Genomic DNA, 18,551 nt, shown 5'->3' with positions numbered 1-18,551 from the left:
AAACTGTCAATCAGCAAAACCTAACTTCACTCATTGTCCACTTAAAGACTCATAATACAGATACTGCTACACTCATTGCTGCTACACTGTCAGATACTGACCACAGGAAACGATAAACAAATTATTGTTTAATTTGTTCTGCCTGTTTCCCATGAAATGAGACTTCACCAGTGTTTTTGCAGTTGTTCTCACATCCCCCCAAAGCCCAAATGTGGGTCTGATACTACGATGCCAACATACCCTGGCACCAGTCCACAACATTGGATTATTACTGAGGAGGTCTGGTATGTGCTGCTTGGTTTAGCAAGTAAGGAAGGCATATCCTCTTTGCCAGAGTCTTCGGTGCTATATGTCTGGAAATCGTCCGCCCTTGAGTCCTTGATTGGAAAAACAAAAGTGGCAACAACAACAATAACAGAACAGCACAAGGCTTTCAGTCACTCGTGCACAGGTACAGCATTTTATCTAAAGCTATGGGAGAACAAAATGATCTTGCCAATGATGCCCGTGAAGGACCCTTCAGGGCTAGATGGATAAGCCTGTTAGGAGCGCTCTCTAAAAGGCAATAAGTGAGGGAGACTAGGTAATAAATGACTTTTTTGCTTGTGCTTGGTCTCGGGGGATATTCTCTCAATGAATTAATATTGAAGCGGAGACTCAGGCCCGGGCAAGTTTATACCCATAAAAATTCACAAATTATGGCCATAGTGACAAGCCACTCCATCAGCAGCAATGTTAATAATGTACAATATGCTGCTGCTACGTTCAAGAAAATGATCGTTACACAAAGGCAATGTGTGAAATAAAAGTTAACGCCCTACACGGCCTGTCACACAAACATTAGCCATGGTGATGAAGAAAATAAAAGCCCTTAACAAAAACATGCACTGGAAAAACACTCAGATTTTCTGTATTATTCTCTGCCCTGTCCTTCATTCTCACTCACAGCCACATGTTTACTCCTTGTTGAAACCTTTCATATCCAAATAGCCTTCTTATGGAAAAAATACTTTTCAAAACAGCACAAAACAGAAGTGAAAGAGCTGAGGGAGCGAATGGGCGATAGGCCTGTACCTCCAGATGTCAAAATCTATCAACAAGCAGGTGGAAATGCAGTCAAGTCTGAAAGGGCTTTTTGAAATCCGTGCATACTCTTCCAATAACAATTACTTCCATAATCTTCAAAGTTTTCATTCATTTGAAGAACGCCGAACATAAGAGAGAGAGGATTCAGCTGCTGAGGCTCAGCCTGTCTGACAGAGATACATGAGGAAAAAGAAAGCACAATACTTGGCTGCATTTTGTGTTGGAGAAGTAGGGAATTTGGCAGTAGGACTGTTTGTGAAAGTCTCTCACTGTTTGGGTGGACTTGAGTCCAATTTTACTCTAAGCTCTAGAAATCCATCTCAGTATGACACACAATAAGAGATGGAGTATAGTTTCGATTTCACTCAGCTTCCTTTTAAAGTCCTTTTTTAACAAATAGTCCCAGTCGAAAACAAACAGATAGCTATTCTGCAAATGTGTCAATGATCAGGTCTGCAATTTCCCAAACCGGTTGGCAAGTTGTTTGTCAAATAATTGTTGTTTGAAAGGAATGGACCAGAGTTACACCTACAGTCCTTAAATTACAGCTTGGTTTTATGATGCATGGTTGTAAAAAAGAAAAGAAAAAGAAAATCATCCATCACGTTCAAATCAGATGCACCTATAGGCAGATTGAAATCTCGGACACATGCATTCTTTGGGGTCTGGCACGTATCCACGCCTCTGTCTTCACATACTTCATCGGGTTCGTGTTTGAACATGAACCACCGGGCAACGTGCTGTCACATCACTTTATAATCACACCAGATATCTGCACAAGACAAGAGCCGGTCCGTGTGATTTTTGCACATATTCAAAGTAAAACACTGCATATAACGTGCAACACATAATGCATTTATAATTAGCCTTTACTGTTGTCATCGAAACAAAAGTTGGGATTGCGACTGTCAAAAAAGACTAAATCAGAGCAGCAGTCACTCCTCATTTCAGCACATGTTTTGATTCAGATCTATAGCCTACTGAGATTTTAAAATAACCCTTTTAACAGCCACTTATACAAAGTGTTGATTTTATAAATAACATAAAATCCATCCGTGACTGAATTGTGGTGATTATTTCAGAAAAAGCAGCAGACAATAACCACGAACCATGTGCCAGTACCTGCCATCGAAGTCTGCACTTGCTCCGAAGCAGCAGCTGTACAGCAACATCAACTTTATCCATAATTCCATGGTTTTCGAGAGTTGAGCGCCCGCGCCGCTTGTTGTTCTCGGTAATCCACAAGCAGCTGGTGGAGAGGAGCGCGGATCAAACAATTAAGACAAAGAAGAGAGAGGAGTTTCGCTGACGCGCGTTGTAGGTGCACAGGTAAGAAGAAGCAGAAGAAAGAGAGAGAGAAAAAAAAGGTCTGCTGCTGACGTCCCTGGGACTGTTCACGCGCTGCGTTCAAGGAGGTGCTGGAGACAAACCAGTCTGCTGCCTGGGAAGTAGAGTGACCCCAATGTGTGTGAAAGAGAGAGAGAGAGAGAGAGCGTGTGGAGCGGGACGCACTCTGTCGGGAAGAGAGCGCACAGCTCCCACCCTCTCTCTCTCTCCCTCTCCCTCTCTCTCCTCTCCTCCTCACAAGTTCAGTCAGCGGGCTCTCGGCTCTCTCCCAACCAACAGCACCCACTGCAGTCAGACCTGATCTCGCTCCTTTTCAATGAGCAGCAGCGAGCGGACCAGCCACCCCGGCAGCAGTAGTAGTCGACTTGTGGGACTCTACTTGTTTGTTTGTTTTCTCTCACTTTCTTGCTTTTTTTCTAATTGTAAAGTCATGACCTGTTCAGACCCTGAGGAAGTGATGGTAACTCAGTGGCGCGCCAGCTTAGGAAATGCCTTAATTAATTGCACAGCCTGCCGAGGCACGCAGGTGCATCGCCCACCCAGGTAGATGCTGCTCCTCCTCACGCAGGGCAGAGACAATGCAGTGACGGAGGAAAAACAAAACAAAACACTAGGTCTGGATGTGGAGAGGACCAAAACATAAGCATTACAACATACAAAATGAACGGTTTGACAATGTTTGAGGGGCACTAGGAAAAAAATGAGAAGAAAGGGCTGTGGAGATGTGTAATTATTGTAAATAAAAAACACAAAGTGATAGACCGATGGCTTTTGATTGAAATGTTTCTTGACATAACGATTTCAGCAGAGTCAGAGTCTGTCTCTGCTTTTGTGTGAGATATTTTTTGCCTGATGCATTATTACACCAACAAAAATAAAGAAGAGGAGCATTCAACTCCTTTTGAATATTTTCCCCATCAAACGTCACACACAACAATCCTCCCGGAAATTTGATGCGCTCCTTCTTGGCCCGTTCGCAATCCTAGACAACAGTTGAGGTCTGATTATTTCCTGTCTGGCTCATAAGCAGCATTTCATAGCCCATTCGTATTCATATTCAAAGTCTAGTGAATATAACCTCCTGCCTGGTTGGTAGAATAATAAAGACCGAGGCCGTGAGTCAGGAAAGTCAGTGGAAGGAGGAGAGGAAACAGTGGGGAACCGAGTTGGTAACCACACATCATAGGTGATGGTGGCGGGAGATGAATGAGATGAAGGTTTGATCCCCACACTCACCGTCGCCTTGTGGTGGAACATGGCTCCCACTCGCCTTGTAACGCCCTGTCACCTGTTTGATGAATCTGTAGGGTGGCACCGGGGGTTTGACGTCTTCGGAGGCGCGTGATCGGAGAAATGTCGGTTGTGTATAATTAGACTATTAATCACATTATTTTCTCGATTGAACTGTGAGAAAGTGATTCCATCGTGATTTATTGCATTTAAGAAATGACTTATGGGTTCAATCATGCCTCATTACCAACTGTATTAGTATGTTGTTGAAAGCTGAGACTGATTACGTGAAACCTTTAAAGGGTCACTTCACTCAAAACATAAAAATAAATTAGTCTCGGGCCTTCAGTTGAAGTTTGAAGAAATAAGTTATTTTAGTTGAGATTTAATTCTAGGTAAAAGTTTTTATTATTAATGGTCACTTAATCTTTTATACTGTGTTGAGTTGTGTTTTCATTGACAGATTTTACATCATTACACAGCCAGCTGACCTGTTATGCCCTGACAGGAAACTGGAGGGATGGACTGAATAAACATTATATTACAGGAAACAGTGATAGAAAAAAGGGCTTTCATTTTTGTTGTTGTGGTGCCCAAAATATCAGACAAACTAAATATCAACAGCTCTCTGAAATGGATCCAAATTACTCAAAATATGGCATCAGCTGTCAACGGTAAATGGGAAAGAGGCAAAAAACAAATGTACTCACCCTTTAATGATCCCCCTGGGGAAATTAAGTTGTTACATTTGGAACTAAAGAGATGGCGCTGGGGCAAACAGAAGTAGAACATGAATGCGAAAAATAGAAGATAGGCAGGGGAATACTAAACCATGGGGTTATGTAAAGGTGACATCAGATGTGTGGAGTAGGATGAGGGGTGTCTGGCAACAGATTACAACATTATTAGGGTGCTCAAAACAACAGCAGCTAGGCCCTGCTGTAGGCAACCGAGGAGGAAATGTGTGCATAATAATTGTTGTTATTCCGGGCTCCTGTAATTATGACCCACATTGTTTATTTGCAGAAAATATATAAGTCAAATGAAACACATTATACTGATGATGGCGTGTGTCCAATGGCAATTACAAAAGGGTACAAATGATATTGGAGATGATGGAAACGGCAGCACAGAGCCATGTCATCTTGGGCTTCAGCTTTGTATCAGTGCTTGCTGTGGTAAAGCAGAACACAGCATGAGCATGGTCAGTGATTGTCTAAAAAGGAAAATCAAATGAACGAGGGAGAAACCCCAGATGTGCAGCAAAGAGCTGTTGCAGACAATCAGCCATAAACAGTGGCAGTGTAATGACATGGAAAACTGTTAGTCAAAACACCAAGACAAGCAGATTTTTAATCACGAGTAATAACGAAGGTTAATAAAAAAAAAAAAAAAAAAAAGAGAGAGAGAGCTCTTTGGAGGTTTTTCTGCTTCAATGCACTGTTGGTTTCAGAGCTGAATCTGAAAACCTCCACAAGTGGCAAAGGGAGAAACTCCAGATGTGGTGATTATCTTTTAAACTGATTATCAGCATATCATTTCTGGTTTGGTTCACATGTTGTTAACTTCTGAGGCCAGTCAGTTAATTAATACAAAAATGCATCCAGCTCCGGGTATCACTGACTCCAGTGCTGCTGATTGGTGCTGACTTCATTAGTAAAGCAGCCCTGTGCATTAACATAAAAAAGCAAAGCCCAGATTTCTCCCTCTTTCTGTCTAAACAAAGAATCTTGTCAAGTCACCTTCTAGCCCCGGGTGTTTGGGTTTTATCGAGCCACTTCACACCTCAATATTCCCCTCTCTCATGCAAGCATTAAGTAGTGCCACCTACTCACTTTCCCCTCCTTTATGCCTATAAGCATTTCTGTAATGTGCACTTGTGCAGAGCCACAAGCATGAACAGGGAGTCAGACGTCTCCTTTTGAAAGAATTCCAGCCCTTGGAAGGAGCCGTGTATGTGGCCATTCACCTCGGGATAGATTGACTCTGCTGCTTGAATTCAGATGAGCTCGGCGTTGGGAGAAGCCTGCGCCTCTATCCCTTCAGCGTCGAGCAGGAAAACTGGCTGCCCAGCTACCTCCTCAGATTTCTCAAGCAGCTGCAGAGCACTGTCAAAGGTGACAGCACGGGATTTTTCAGAGAAACAGATGACCAGTTTCACCTGTGAGAATGAAAGCTTAGGGCACAGTGGTGGTATCTACAGTGCAGAGGATTGGAAATAAGCAGCATATTGTGTGATTTTTTTTTTTTTTTATAGCTACCAGGCTCTGAGCATCTAATCAAGCACACTGACCTTTTCGCCAGCATCATAAAATATTCATTGGTGCTGAACGTATTACGGGATGCATACCATATTCACATCCATTCTTTATGAGGAATAATAAGTTTCTCTGTAGAACCTTGACAATGCTGTATTTTACCTGATGTGATATGAGACTAAAGCCAGTTTCTCTCTCTTTCTGCGCCTCCACCCCGCCCCTCCCTCCCCAGCTCATAAACACACACAGAGGAGAGGTAGATAATGATAATTCCCCATCTCATCTAACTGCAGATGAGTTTCAAGCTCTGAATTTCCCACTTCTTCTGTTAATACCTGGCAACGGTGGAAGCTGACTGCTGAGCTCTTTCACACAGGGCCATATACAGACTATTTGGGGGAAAAAAACAGCGTGTGGATGCATGGTGTACTTAATTCACAATGTGGGTGTGTAATTCCTGCTGCTACTGTTTACGCTGACAGCTTGATCTCACAGTTTAGGAAAAAATCACAAACATAATATAGCAGTTGGAGAGTGGTTTAAGCTCTTCTACTATACAAGCCAGTGCCCAATAATTGAGAGTATGTAACTAAGAAGAGGGATAGTTGTCAGAGAGTGCTCTTACTGTGTATGTGTTTATCAAAATTACAGAAGTTTTGAAGAGTTTTGCTACAGAAATGAGCAGTAAATTCTTCCTTTTTTATTTTCTGAAGCCATTTCTTACAAAAGGGCTCACATAAAAATAAAAAATAAAAACAATATTGAGAGTGGAAACACAAACTAGTGCTTCTGAGACTTGGCACTTCATCAAATCCACGACCACGCTTACGACACTCTGCTGCACACCGATGCTTTCAGTCCTAATTATGCACCAGTGCTTCCAGTTGGCTAGCGCTGGTTTCCAGTCAAATCTTCTGCGGTGCCCTTCCCACCAGCATGTTGTTCTTTGGTGAACAGCTTTCAGGCTCCATAGTCATCACACGCACCGAGTACCCATGAGCCTCTGCTGCCCACGACCGGTCCAAGTCTACCAGGCCCATACACTGTTTACCTGTAGTGGTCAGAAAAGAGAAATTAAGGATCCTGGTATCAAAATAACTTTTCTTTTTTTGTTGTATTTAATTGTAGAATTAAAATTACAGAAAGCCCTAATTATTATTATTATTATTATTATTTTAAAGGGAAACCCATTCAATAAAGTCCCACAATGAAAAATTACACTACACACTTTTTAGACCAGTGTGATACTGACAGCTCTATCCATCTTTTTGAGTAATGCCCCTAAACATTTTTTGTGTTGCTCAAATGTTATTATTAATTAGCAGAAATTTGACACTTGAACAGTAGATGTAATTGTTTGTTTAATTTCTGTCACTGTGAGTGACATTTTCTTAAGGATAATGTACAACCAAACAAAAAAGTTAACTTTTATCTATCTTATCTATTCATTTTAAACTGCATATAAAAGACAGTAATTATAACCGTCATGCACTGCAATTTCTGTTTGCATATCAGCCAGATACCAATTAAAAGCAAAACTGGATTAAAACAGTCAAACATTTGCTAGGTTTGCTGTATGCACGTCCTGTTGAATTCAATTACACATTAACATCCCACATTGCTGTGCGGACATACATAAAAATGCAGGTCGGTTCCAGTTTACCTCGACTTTGGCTCAAAATGTCACAAGGAAAAGATCTGTACCTTGATGAAACATTGTTATTGTGATGTGAAGAAGTCAATATCCCCATCCACATGGGCACTAAGGCGTACTGAATATGGAGATGATGTGAATCATATGGTATCGCCTTCACAGACGTCAGATTGCAACACAACTGAACACCGTTGGGAGATTTGGTCCCTGGCATAGTTGCAGACATTTGGGAGAAATGTACAGTGAGAAAGACTGAAGCTGTTCTGGCAGCTTTTGTTGGCAGACTTGTTTTATTTTATTTTATTTATCCGCCCATCTGTGTATGCTGCTTATGTTGATAAAGATAAGCCAATATCATCTGATCAACATACGAGCCAGACTCTAATTCAGCAGCATTTGTTGCACTAATTCATATATTCCTGTCATTTTGTCCACTTCCTGTATGTTCCCAGTTTCAGTGTCCCACAGAAACCACTGATTTGTCAACACCTTCACACTAATTATCACGCCATTCTCCGAGTATTTCCTTTACACGCACACTTCAGATATATTTTGCCGTTTAGCAGTTCGGTAGCAGGTGGCACACATAGTAAATGTAAAAGCTTTGGTCTGCCTCGCTGCCTAGACGGTCACAGTCACACTGACAGCCTCTGGAGAGAGATGAGATCAAACATGGTTAGAAACTGTTAGTGGGAGAGGTTGAGCCCTGTTAACTGATACAGAGCAGAAACTGCTGTGACAGGTGATGTCGGGTACATATGAAAGGGCTTCAGAGTGACGAGGCAATGGGGAGCCTCCTCAGATTCGGAGGGAGGCTTTGATAAGCTGGAGAGCTATCAGGGTGAAGAGACTCCTCAACAATAATGAAACAGTGCACAGTGAAGCTTTCGCACAGGCCTGGAAGGTTTCACTCGGGCAAAAACACTTCCATCCTGAATATGACAAAACTGATCTGGCAGCTGTTCGCTGCAGCTGTTTTGTCACACTGTACAAATTCCTGCATTAACATATTTCACACTTCTCAAAAGTCTAGACCTCTTGTGGAAAAAACGAGAGAAACTGGGTGAGGTCACGCTGTAGAAAAGAAAAGAAATCAGCAGCATGGAGTGAGCTAGCTGTTTGTGTTTGTGTGTGTGTGTGTGTGTGTGTGTGTGTGTGTGTGTGTGTGTGTGTGTGTGTGTGTGTGTGTGTGTGTGTGTGTGCTGGTGTACATAACACTGGGCTATGTGATGAACAGAGATCGAAGCAACAGTGTGATTCTGAGGTTGCAGGGGTCATCTGTTCACCAGTCTTTCCAGAGAAAAAAGTGCCTGACAAAATTTATCATTAAAACTGTAGCAACTCCATCATTTCATAACAACAGTCAATCACCTATATAACATCCTATTTCTACAGTCAGATATATAAAAGGAACAGTGGGTGAATGGTTGGAAATAGTACCTATGAGACGCCTCTCAGGAGGAAGCTGCACAGCAGTTTGGTCTGCAAAGCGACACATAATCATGTGCTCCTGGAATAAAAACAGACAATATGTGCACAGGCAGTTTATTACAGGTGAACTTAATGCTAGCACAAACATGATCAGAGATATTGAAGAATTTCCACAACGATATGTTTTTTAAATCAAAGATAACACTATGCATAAAACACAAACATGCACAAATTTGTTCTATCTATTGGCTTATACCTGCTGAGTTAAGCCCATCCCAGCATGCACTGGCTGAAAGGCAAGAAAATGTTCTCATCTGATATACAGTAAATGAGAATTGTAGGTAGGGGCTCAAATCCAGCTGTGTGTCCAGCTAATTAGCAAATAATAAATAGGATGCTAACCCTAAACAAAGAAGGTGATCATGGTAAAGATGCCTATAGTGCAACAGAATATTAGCACACACAGCTTCACAGAGCCTTTCTGATTTCAGTGTGTTGTCTCTTGTGTTGCTGACATTTTGCTTTATGTGAACACCAACATATGATTCTGAGACTCTTTTCATAAAAACATTGCTGTACAGAGGTCAGATCAACCCTGGTCATTTATTTTTATCCGCTCTTTATGTCCAGGTTTTACGTCTCTGTGGTTCATTGGGGAGAGCGGCTAGTTATCTCCAACCTGCTTCTACTTTAATTCATTCTATTGCTCCCTCTGTGGGGTCACCGCTGAATGCAAGGCCACAGAGCAGGTGCTTAAACTTAGTGCCGAGCACCAATATCTCACACCATTTGCCCTTTATTCCGGCGATACAGCTATTTGTCCATGTGCTGTCACTCTTTTTAACTACTGCAGCTCAGGAAGGAAATAAAACATCGCAATGCAGGTTTTATATCTCCAAGTGCCAGCTGGAGAGCAGAGCCATAGTGGAGTTCTGTATACTGAGCCCAAATGAATGGCAAATACCAAACGTGGCTGTTGAAAGCAAAAACCATAGGAGGAGGCAGGGGAGATTTAGAGCTCAGGTTTAAAATGCCAGATAATGTGTGTGCTGGTTTAAATAGAGCACAGATTTATCCTACTGTGAGGTGACATGTTTAGCTTCTCACTTCCAAACAGAAAATATGACATTTTGGGATTTCTCTTCCTCACTGGGCCTTTGAACAAACATTACTGTAGAAAAATTGCAAAACCAGTTATCACAGAACAATACAATTGCCCGGTCTCTTGTAAATAATAGGTAATCCTCTGTGGGTCTCAAGCCCTCCACGTAAGAATGTGTTTCTTCTAGTGCACAGGAGAAAAGCATTTAAGAGGTGGTCCGATGTTGGGACATGTCAACTCCTGAGGTTGCTATGGCTCTGGACCTGCAGCAACTTTTGCACAGATTTCTCCCTAGGGGCTACTGACAGTACCTATACATCATCGTGGGATGGGCATTCCCAGAGCACAGTGCCGTGTCTGTGTTGAGCGATAAGGGATTGAAGCCTGGAGGGTGTGAGCCTCCCTCTTGTAACTGTCGCGGGGAATCTTTGCTCCCAAGACAGTGATGAGCCCAGAGGTGCCATTAATTTTATTTTACCATCCCATAAAAGAAATGAAGTGAAATAAAATAAAAAAGCAAAGAAAGCAATATCACATGTGGAGAAAACTTAACTTTACACTACAAAATACATTCATGTCAACTACTTTTTGTCCAACGAATTTATGTGCAATAAAATCATACATTAAGTAGGTTTAATGCATTTACATGTTACTCTTCTTTACTGGCTGACTGTTCAGCAAAGCACCAGTCTGATAGTATTTACTAAGAATTTAGACGGGGACTTATTGATGGATTTACAAAGAGCTGGGGCAGACCGGTCCAGGTGTGTGTCTGCTTGTCCGTTTGTTTCCCAGTTGTCTCAATGTTTGTTTGAATCTTGTCTGGGCTGTTGTGTTTGCTGAGTGTTGACAGCTGAGGTACGAGAGAGCACTTTCACCTCTCACCGGGTCACTGCACTCCAGATATGTGGAACTATAACGTATAACTACGCTACAAGGCTCCAATTCAATTTTACTATAAAGCAGCAGCAGCTCAACCAAGATGCAATTAGGGAAGAGAGCTGCCCCGCTGTGTCGTAACAGAGATGGCAAGACTAATGAATATGATGTTTGAGCCTCTGTCATGACCCACAAAGCTGTCATTCAGTGAATTGAATCTTAAACACAATCCTGTTTAAAAAATGAGTTGTATAATTAAAATATTCTATACTGGACATTTTGCTTCAGTGCAAATGAATAATAAATGCAAAAGAGGAATTTAATCACATACCTTATAAGTCAGAGTTTCTTGGAACCTTTTGCTGTAAGAAATAGAAAAATAAAGAACACATTTATATTGTTGATGTAAAATAGGCAATTACTGTATTTTAGATCCAGGCAAAATGTATTTACTTCATTTACATGTCATATGTTAACAAGATTTTATTTTTAGGTGTAAACCACTTTCCAAATAAGTGTGTAATATATAACCACAAAAGCACTGCCTCACATTGTCTCAGGGAAAAAAAACATGACCTTTTATAAAAACAGGGCTTTTGCTGTTACATGAGAGCACGGTTAGTGTGTTTGTGATGGTTAAACGTAGTCAGATCATTGTTGAAGCTAATTAAAAATCAACATGAGGAGGGTCAGGGGTCGGGGGCCAGCTGGGTCACATGGATGGCGAGAGGCGAGAGGTTCTAAGTTTAACTTGAACCGTTATGGCTGTACCTAATGAATCGAGCAGTTTAGTTTCACAGCTCGTGAAAACCTGTGAACTGCCTGGAATGTCTACACCTGCAGAATATTCACATGAGTACCTGGAACATGACCTGAGGGGGTAAAGCACTAAAAGTAGCAAAGATGAAGATTGACAAAGTCAGGTGCGTAGGCCCCCTCTCACATACTGCCCTGCGGAAACACATCTTCTTGTTGTCCATTGCAGCTGCAAAGTCTTTTTTTTTTCGTCTTTCTTTAAATTTTTTATGAGGAGTCAGGAGGTGAAGTGTCAAGTTAGCAAAAGTGAGAAAAGTAGAAACTAAGTACTGTAGGTGAAAACTCCTAAATATTTCAACTGTAAACCGAGGGGTCCTCCCCATGGCACAACAATGTTTGGGTCTGTTGTGACATGAACGCAGAAAATATTCATTGTTTATTTGTAGGGAGGGGTTTCTAAAAATCACATATCACATCCACTTGACAATTTCATCATTGTATACCAAATACCTGTAAAGCACAGAAACAATATCTACATTGCATGCTGGGTTAAAAGCAGCTGGTGACAACTGACAACGCCTTTTCCCTTGTTCTTGTAGCATGTGTTGGTTTGTGGTATGCTGCTGGCCTATGGCACTTCTAAACACTGTCATTCATTTTCATGGCCATATAAATGTCTCAATGATACACACCCACTTAAATTGACATATGCCATTGCCAATTATAACATGCCAATGATGCGTGTGGCTTATAAATGGCTTATCATTTCTATTTCACTGGCAGACAGCATAGGTGGGGTGCAGCTCTCAGTTCAGCCTAAGTGCGAATCTCCTCTGGCTTGTGTTTTCTGGGTGTTGATGAGAGCGGCAAGAGAAAACACTTTGATCTTTTTTACTGGGTCACTGCACTCTGATCTTGACATGTGATGCTCTAACTTTTAATGCATTGTAATTCCATTACACAGGGATCTTAGGTGCCTCAGATGTTTAGATTCATATCCATAACACAATTGGAGAGATGTCTTGGTCCCAAAATTCACACTGCAGCATGAAAACACACGCACACACACATACACACACACACATATATAGCCAGGGAGAACTATCTTTAGAAACAAGTTCTCAAAGATGTTTGGGACAACATGCCTCCTTCTATCAATGCAGCAGTATCATAACTTGTCTGCAATCAAAGCATAAAAACACGTCTCCTTTTGCTGCAACAGGGCACGCGTGTAACTCTAATGAGTACGCAAGTCACTCTAATGTCTCTAATGAACATGATGCTTTGAAACAAATCATGACCCACAAATTGAGCTATCAGGAGCTGTTAACTGTTTTTTTCACTTATCTCCCTGGCGGAGAGTTCTTTGCTGAAATCAATAAAAGCATCTCCATAACCTTATAAAAACAACATGAAGGGTTCATCAAGGATTGATTTTGGGGCCAATTGATATGTATTAGGCCTCTGTGATGTAATCTGGAGACACGGCATCTCCCTCCATATGCTGATGACACACAGCTTTTTGTTGCTATCTCTCCAGATAACACAAGAGAAATTAAAGAACAGGACAAATGTGAAATTTTAAACACGGGTTCCATCATATCTCTGTTGTACGTCATGTTTTATTATTTTCAGTGTTAGGATTTTTTGTTTGCTAATGTAATAGTTTTTAAAGTCCAAAAACTCATTGTCAAATTTCTGATTTGATTTGTCCTTTACTTTTTTTGGCTTATCAGTCATCTGTGAAACACTTTGAACTGCACTTCCATCTATGTAAACTGCTATACAAATAAAGTTTGACTTAATTGACGACTTAATGATTTTGTATACTACTGGTCAACCACTGGTAACTTAGAGTTATACACCAATCCCAACTGCTGTTTGAAAACCAGATGTCTCTCATATCAGATCTTGACTTGCTTCAACGATCTCCTACCCTTATACCACTGCTGATATTCATGACTATATGCTACAGCAATGTGCCACATGAAACCAGTATAGTTCCACGTGTAGATTCTGCTGCTACTGTCATAGCAACTTTTAAGTTGGTTAAAACCTACAAAGACTATAAATTCCTCAACTCTGTGTCAGCTACAACAGAGAGGAGCATGTATTGAATAACCGCTTCAAGACAGAGACGTTGGACACTGTCTGTTGCACCCTTCTCATTTCTCATCTTTCTGTTCCAAAACAGTTACCGACATCAAAAAAGCAAATGGAAAAAGTCTAAATTCGAATGGAATATTGGATGGCAAAATGAGGAAAAGAAGGACTATGCAGACAGAGCCAGAGGGTACTACTGTAACTTGAGCGAGTTGGGTCTCTGCACTGAAAACCGATATCTAAATTGTAAAATAATATTCACTCAGACACATTCCACCAATTCGTTGTTTGCTTGCCATTTTTTGGCAAGTACTAGTACTAGTACTTGTTGTACTAACTATGTGTAATGGTTAAAATAACCTTACAGAAAAATAGTGGGCAGCAACTAAATTAGAAAGAAAAGTGGTAGAATCCTTGATAAGATACACTATCATCACCCAAAAGGCTCAAACTGGAAAACTCTTGGCACAGCTTGGTCCAATCAGTCTTAAAGCCAAAGCTAAAAGACAGATAAAATCAGCCTATCAATCACATGTATCACAACCTGAACTCACTAGTGATCACAGTCGCTTGGTTGCTACAACAGAAATGCAACACAAGAGCTTTGTTTTGAATTTTTTTAGTATCTCAAAGCTGTTTCAAGCGACATACTAGGCTTCCTTGTTATGGATCTTAAGCCTTTATAGTACAATTACTCAACAGAGTGCTACCATAGCAACAGGATCAACACCATTAAAAGTACAACCTCTCTTTCCACTTTTCCTTTGTGGCTGTTACTGTATATGTGCCTCAACTTAATTCTCTGTCACACTATGTCTGAAAATGTAATTCCAATATGAGTTGAATTTCTTGTCTGTACCTTCAACTGTATTCTGCCGTCACTCAGGAATATCCATGACAGCCTCCGTATAGAGAGCCCTATTCTGTGCTGCTGATAGAACAGGGCTGAGATTAAAAAAGTGGAGGCGATGCGACACTGCTGCCTCATACTGTCAGCGGTGATGATAAGAGACACGAGGTGAACACGAAGCAGCGACAAGAGGTACAGATTATAACTATGTGTGAGAGAGAGTGAGAGAATGAGCGTGAAAATGGCTGAGAGCGCTAAAGAGAAACTGAAAGATCACCAGGAGAGAACGGGAGAGGGGATGACGCATGGATAAAAGCAGAGGTCTTAACAAGAAAAACAACAAGGTCAGATACATTATTTGAAAGGCAGGAACTTAGGGAGTTGACGGTGGACCGATGTGCGGTCTGTGGCTGTTACAAACCTCTTGGGAAAGTTGAACTTGATGGCGTTCTGGATGAAACCGTAGCAACAGGGACTGATGACGAAGGCGGCTCCTGCCTGGACGCAGTGCTCCATCACCATGTCTGTTGCAACGCCACATGCATGCAGGGCCACCTGAAGTGAGACAGAAGAAGAAAAAAGAAAAAAAAACACGGCTTATTTTCATCAAGAAAATATGAGCTTTGGCGAAATCCTTCTTTGTCCATCAGAGACAAAAAGCTCAGAGCACTAACAGAACATGCACTCGTTCTCATTGATTACTTCATAATGGCAGCTGCTATTAAATACATCTCTGCTCCCAAAGGTGCAGACACGGGTAGTTAGAGCAAACAAAATGTATTAGTGCTTTAGGAGCAGAGGCACGAATTCCCATTGAGTGAGTAAACTGTGGTGATGAAGACCAGGCTACGCATTAGTAATGCTGTGCCTTGATAGTGGATGGCAGAAACAGAACAAAGAACAAAGAACACATTATGAGTCTTCAAAGGCAACACATTTATTGTTGATAAAATGGATGATTTCCTCTCAAGCATACATTAGCTAAATAGATTCTCCGTTAATGGTCCAAATAAAATGCATTATCAAAAGGCTCGTGGCCTCGTGCGACAACAGCTTCTTAGTCTCACTGAAATTAACCCCATCCAACTCAAGCAGCCACCTCAACCCTTCTGCTCTCCTGTTCCAAGAACGTGTCATCTTGGCGTCCGCCAGTCTGAACCCACTTCATGTTGCCGTGACAGCAAAAGTTCAGAGCCAGTCAGGTCCAGACTAAGCCAAGATTGGCTGCAGCTCTAAAGATCAGGGAAGATGTAGGCACTTTAAATGGGGCCAAACCCACTCGTAAAGTCACTGAAGTGTCTGGACGGGAGGGCACATTTCTCAGATGTAAATAAGCTCTCCCTGAAAGTTGCACGGTTGATGCAATCCTGCAGTTTGCGACTACACAAGAAGCCAAAGGTGTACACACTGAAAGTGCAATTTCACAGTATGTACTTGGAATTAAGTTTTCTCATCAGAGTGAAGAACTCCGCGTGGAAATATGTTCCGATATGTTTGGCCCGTCAGTGTTTATCAGCAAAGGAAAAATGTATTCCTCTTGAGATACATGTGCTTTTATTTAAATATGAAGTTATACAAGCAGAGTCTGCACATGAAAGAATAATCAGAGAGTGAAAAGCGGGGGAATTAGCATCAGTTACCTGCATGTCCTTGCATCGATTTGACACCTCATTTTCTCTCCTGCATTTATTCATGGCATCAGGGAGAAAGTCTTATATTCCTTCAACAGCATGTTTCAGTCTGCTGATTAGGAGGAGGAGTCTCTATCAGAGATTGCATGATGTTACATTCCCCCACATCTAAGGCAAAAAATAATTAACAAAGTATCGCCATCACTCTTACCCAGCTACTTAATGTTGTACATTAGTCATGCTGTGGTAAAGCCTAATTACATTTTACAACCTTTAGCCTTGATTTAACACAAACACAAAGCCAGTCTTCCAACAGAGATGCACACAACATAAATAAAACACATTCTGATGTGTTGTGATAACTAATAATGCATTTCCAATTCTTGACGCAGACAATATCCTAAGTAAGAACATTTGTGTCTGCTTTCAGCTGTATTTATAGACCACTGCCTCTCTCCCAATATGTTCTGTGTGTGACTAGATAAAGATGCATATTGGAGTGTGAATGCCAGGCTGATTTAAAGCCACATTGCAGACATATAGAACAGGATTTCTTATATGACTTAAGTTTCACTTCGGAAATCATCATAAATATGCAACCAACAAAGGAATAAGGGCTTTTATAAAACTGTTAATAATTTTTCAGTGGTGGAAGAGAAAAGCTGCTCCAATCTGTTTCTCTCTCAATAATCACATCAAAAAAATAATGGGGCTTCATTATTCACTCTTATTCAACTAATTACATCCCTCTCCTGTACTATGTGGGTCTGAGAACAGACCACGTTCCAGAAATACAGCTTACTAATACCCTACTTCATCAACATCACACTGTTTTGAGCTCAACACCGTTACAAAGGAGCGTGATGCAACTGTTTTTGAAAGCTTTGGTGACTTACCTTTGGAGTTTTAAAAAAACTTTTAAAGCGTTATATACTGTAGGTAGCGCTGACTTTCTTTCATGAAACTTAATATTAGGTAAAAACATGCATAATTTCTGAAAACTTTAGGTCAGCAGAAACTCAACTATTGAGCTGTCCTGTTTTGTATTGTAATATTTGTGCCTAAATTTGTGCATGCACATGCATATTTGTGTAGGAGAATAAATGTGATTATATGGAATCAAAGCATTGCTTTCAATTTGAAGATGGATGCAATGCTGCATTTTACTAGCCTAGAAATCTAGACACACCCTAGCGGCAGCAAAAATATTTGCTCCGTAGGTGGGTCTAGAAACGAGCCATAGGAACTTTTTGAGTCTCGAACACCGATTGTGTTCACCAATCACAGCGCTCTATCTGTTTAGAGAGTCGTTGGGCGGGCTTAACGCGATGACGACGTACATTTTAATTGGCTTGTCAGGCTAACGTCATCCTGCTCTTTGTTCTGATTGGTCGTAGCGCTAGCTAGCGCTACCCTATTGCGTGCAGAGGCAGTTTGAAAGACAGCCTTCATCCCGCCCCCTGGATTGAGCCGAGGTCTACCGGTCGTTTCCAGACTATACATTTTAGTGATATAGTCTGGCTTGTCAGGCTAGCATTTTACTGGAAATGAACAGAAACAATCGTGAAGTTTTTTGTTTTTTTTCTTAAAGTCAGAACCAAGAAAAACAAATCTGGACTGCTTAAATCAGTTTTGCAACTATAAAGTCTTATTGGAATTGATCTAGATGCATTTTTACATAAGGCTAGAAAGTACAACTTTCCACAAACAACATAACGAAAAAGCAACTGAGAGAATCAATTGCACATTAAGACCCTCAAGCAGAACCAATAATGGACCGTGATCCAATCAAATCCAAATCAACTTCAAGCTCCACCACATTTGCTGCCTCCAAGGTCCGTTGGCTCGATGTCAGGTGAAATGATATAAACTAAACACATTTTATGGTTCTGACATCGGTCTAATACCTGGACCTTCTATAGAAAGGAAAGGCAGACAATGACTAAGAATAGGCACACCTCAACTTAATTAACCTGATTAAATGACCATGACTAAAAATGGCACCATGTATAATACATAACAGGATTAACATCAGTCTGATGAGTGGCTTCTTCAGGTATAAATGTCTGTATCACATAGGAGGAAGCTTAGCGACAGCTGAGGCTACAGAAATGTTGAGACATGAAAATTAATGTTCATGTGACATTTAAAAAAAAAAAAAAAAAATCAGTATGAGCACATAAACAGAAGCATGTTGTTGAGGAATTATCTGCTGTTTGTTCTT

At 41.0% G+C, this 18,551-nt stretch overlaps 2 protein-coding genes across 3 annotated transcripts in view; both read right to left on the bottom strand.

The window, feature by feature from the left end:
* The window catches only part of npnta (nephronectin a), a 60,313-nt gene extending 57,779 nt beyond the window's left edge, over window positions 1–2,534 (bottom strand). For both annotated transcript variants that reach the window (XM_083974296.1, XM_083974297.1), the window contains exon 1: window positions 2,209–2,534. In XM_083974296.1, coding sequence (XP_083830422.1) covers window positions 2,209–2,279 — 71 coding nt within the window. In that variant the 5' untranslated portion in view covers window positions 2,280–2,534. The remainder of the gene's footprint in view (window positions 1–2,208) is intronic.
* Window positions 2,535–6,613: 4,079 nt separating this feature from the next.
* Window positions 6,614–18,551, bottom strand: part of gstcd (glutathione S-transferase, C-terminal domain containing) — a 52,908-nt gene continuing 40,970 nt past the window's right edge. Inside the window, exons 8-11 of the mRNA XM_083971673.1 lie at window positions 15,118–15,251; window positions 11,319–11,349; window positions 9,016–9,085; window positions 6,614–6,972 (exon numbers count right to left, since the gene is read on the bottom strand). Coding sequence (XP_083827799.1) covers window positions 6,827–6,972; window positions 9,016–9,085; window positions 11,319–11,349; window positions 15,118–15,251 — 381 coding nt within the window. The 3' untranslated portion in view covers window positions 6,614–6,826. The remainder of the gene's footprint in view (window positions 6,973–9,015; window positions 9,086–11,318; window positions 11,350–15,117; window positions 15,252–18,551) is intronic.

Source organism: Trachurus trachurus (genome assembly GCF_905171665.1).
Source record: "Trachurus trachurus genome assembly, chromosome: 1".
NCBI lineage: Eukaryota > Metazoa > Chordata > Actinopteri > Carangiformes > Carangidae > Trachurus > Trachurus trachurus.
Note: the sequence above shows the minus strand (reverse complement) of the source record. Positions and strands in the feature narration are given on the sequence as shown.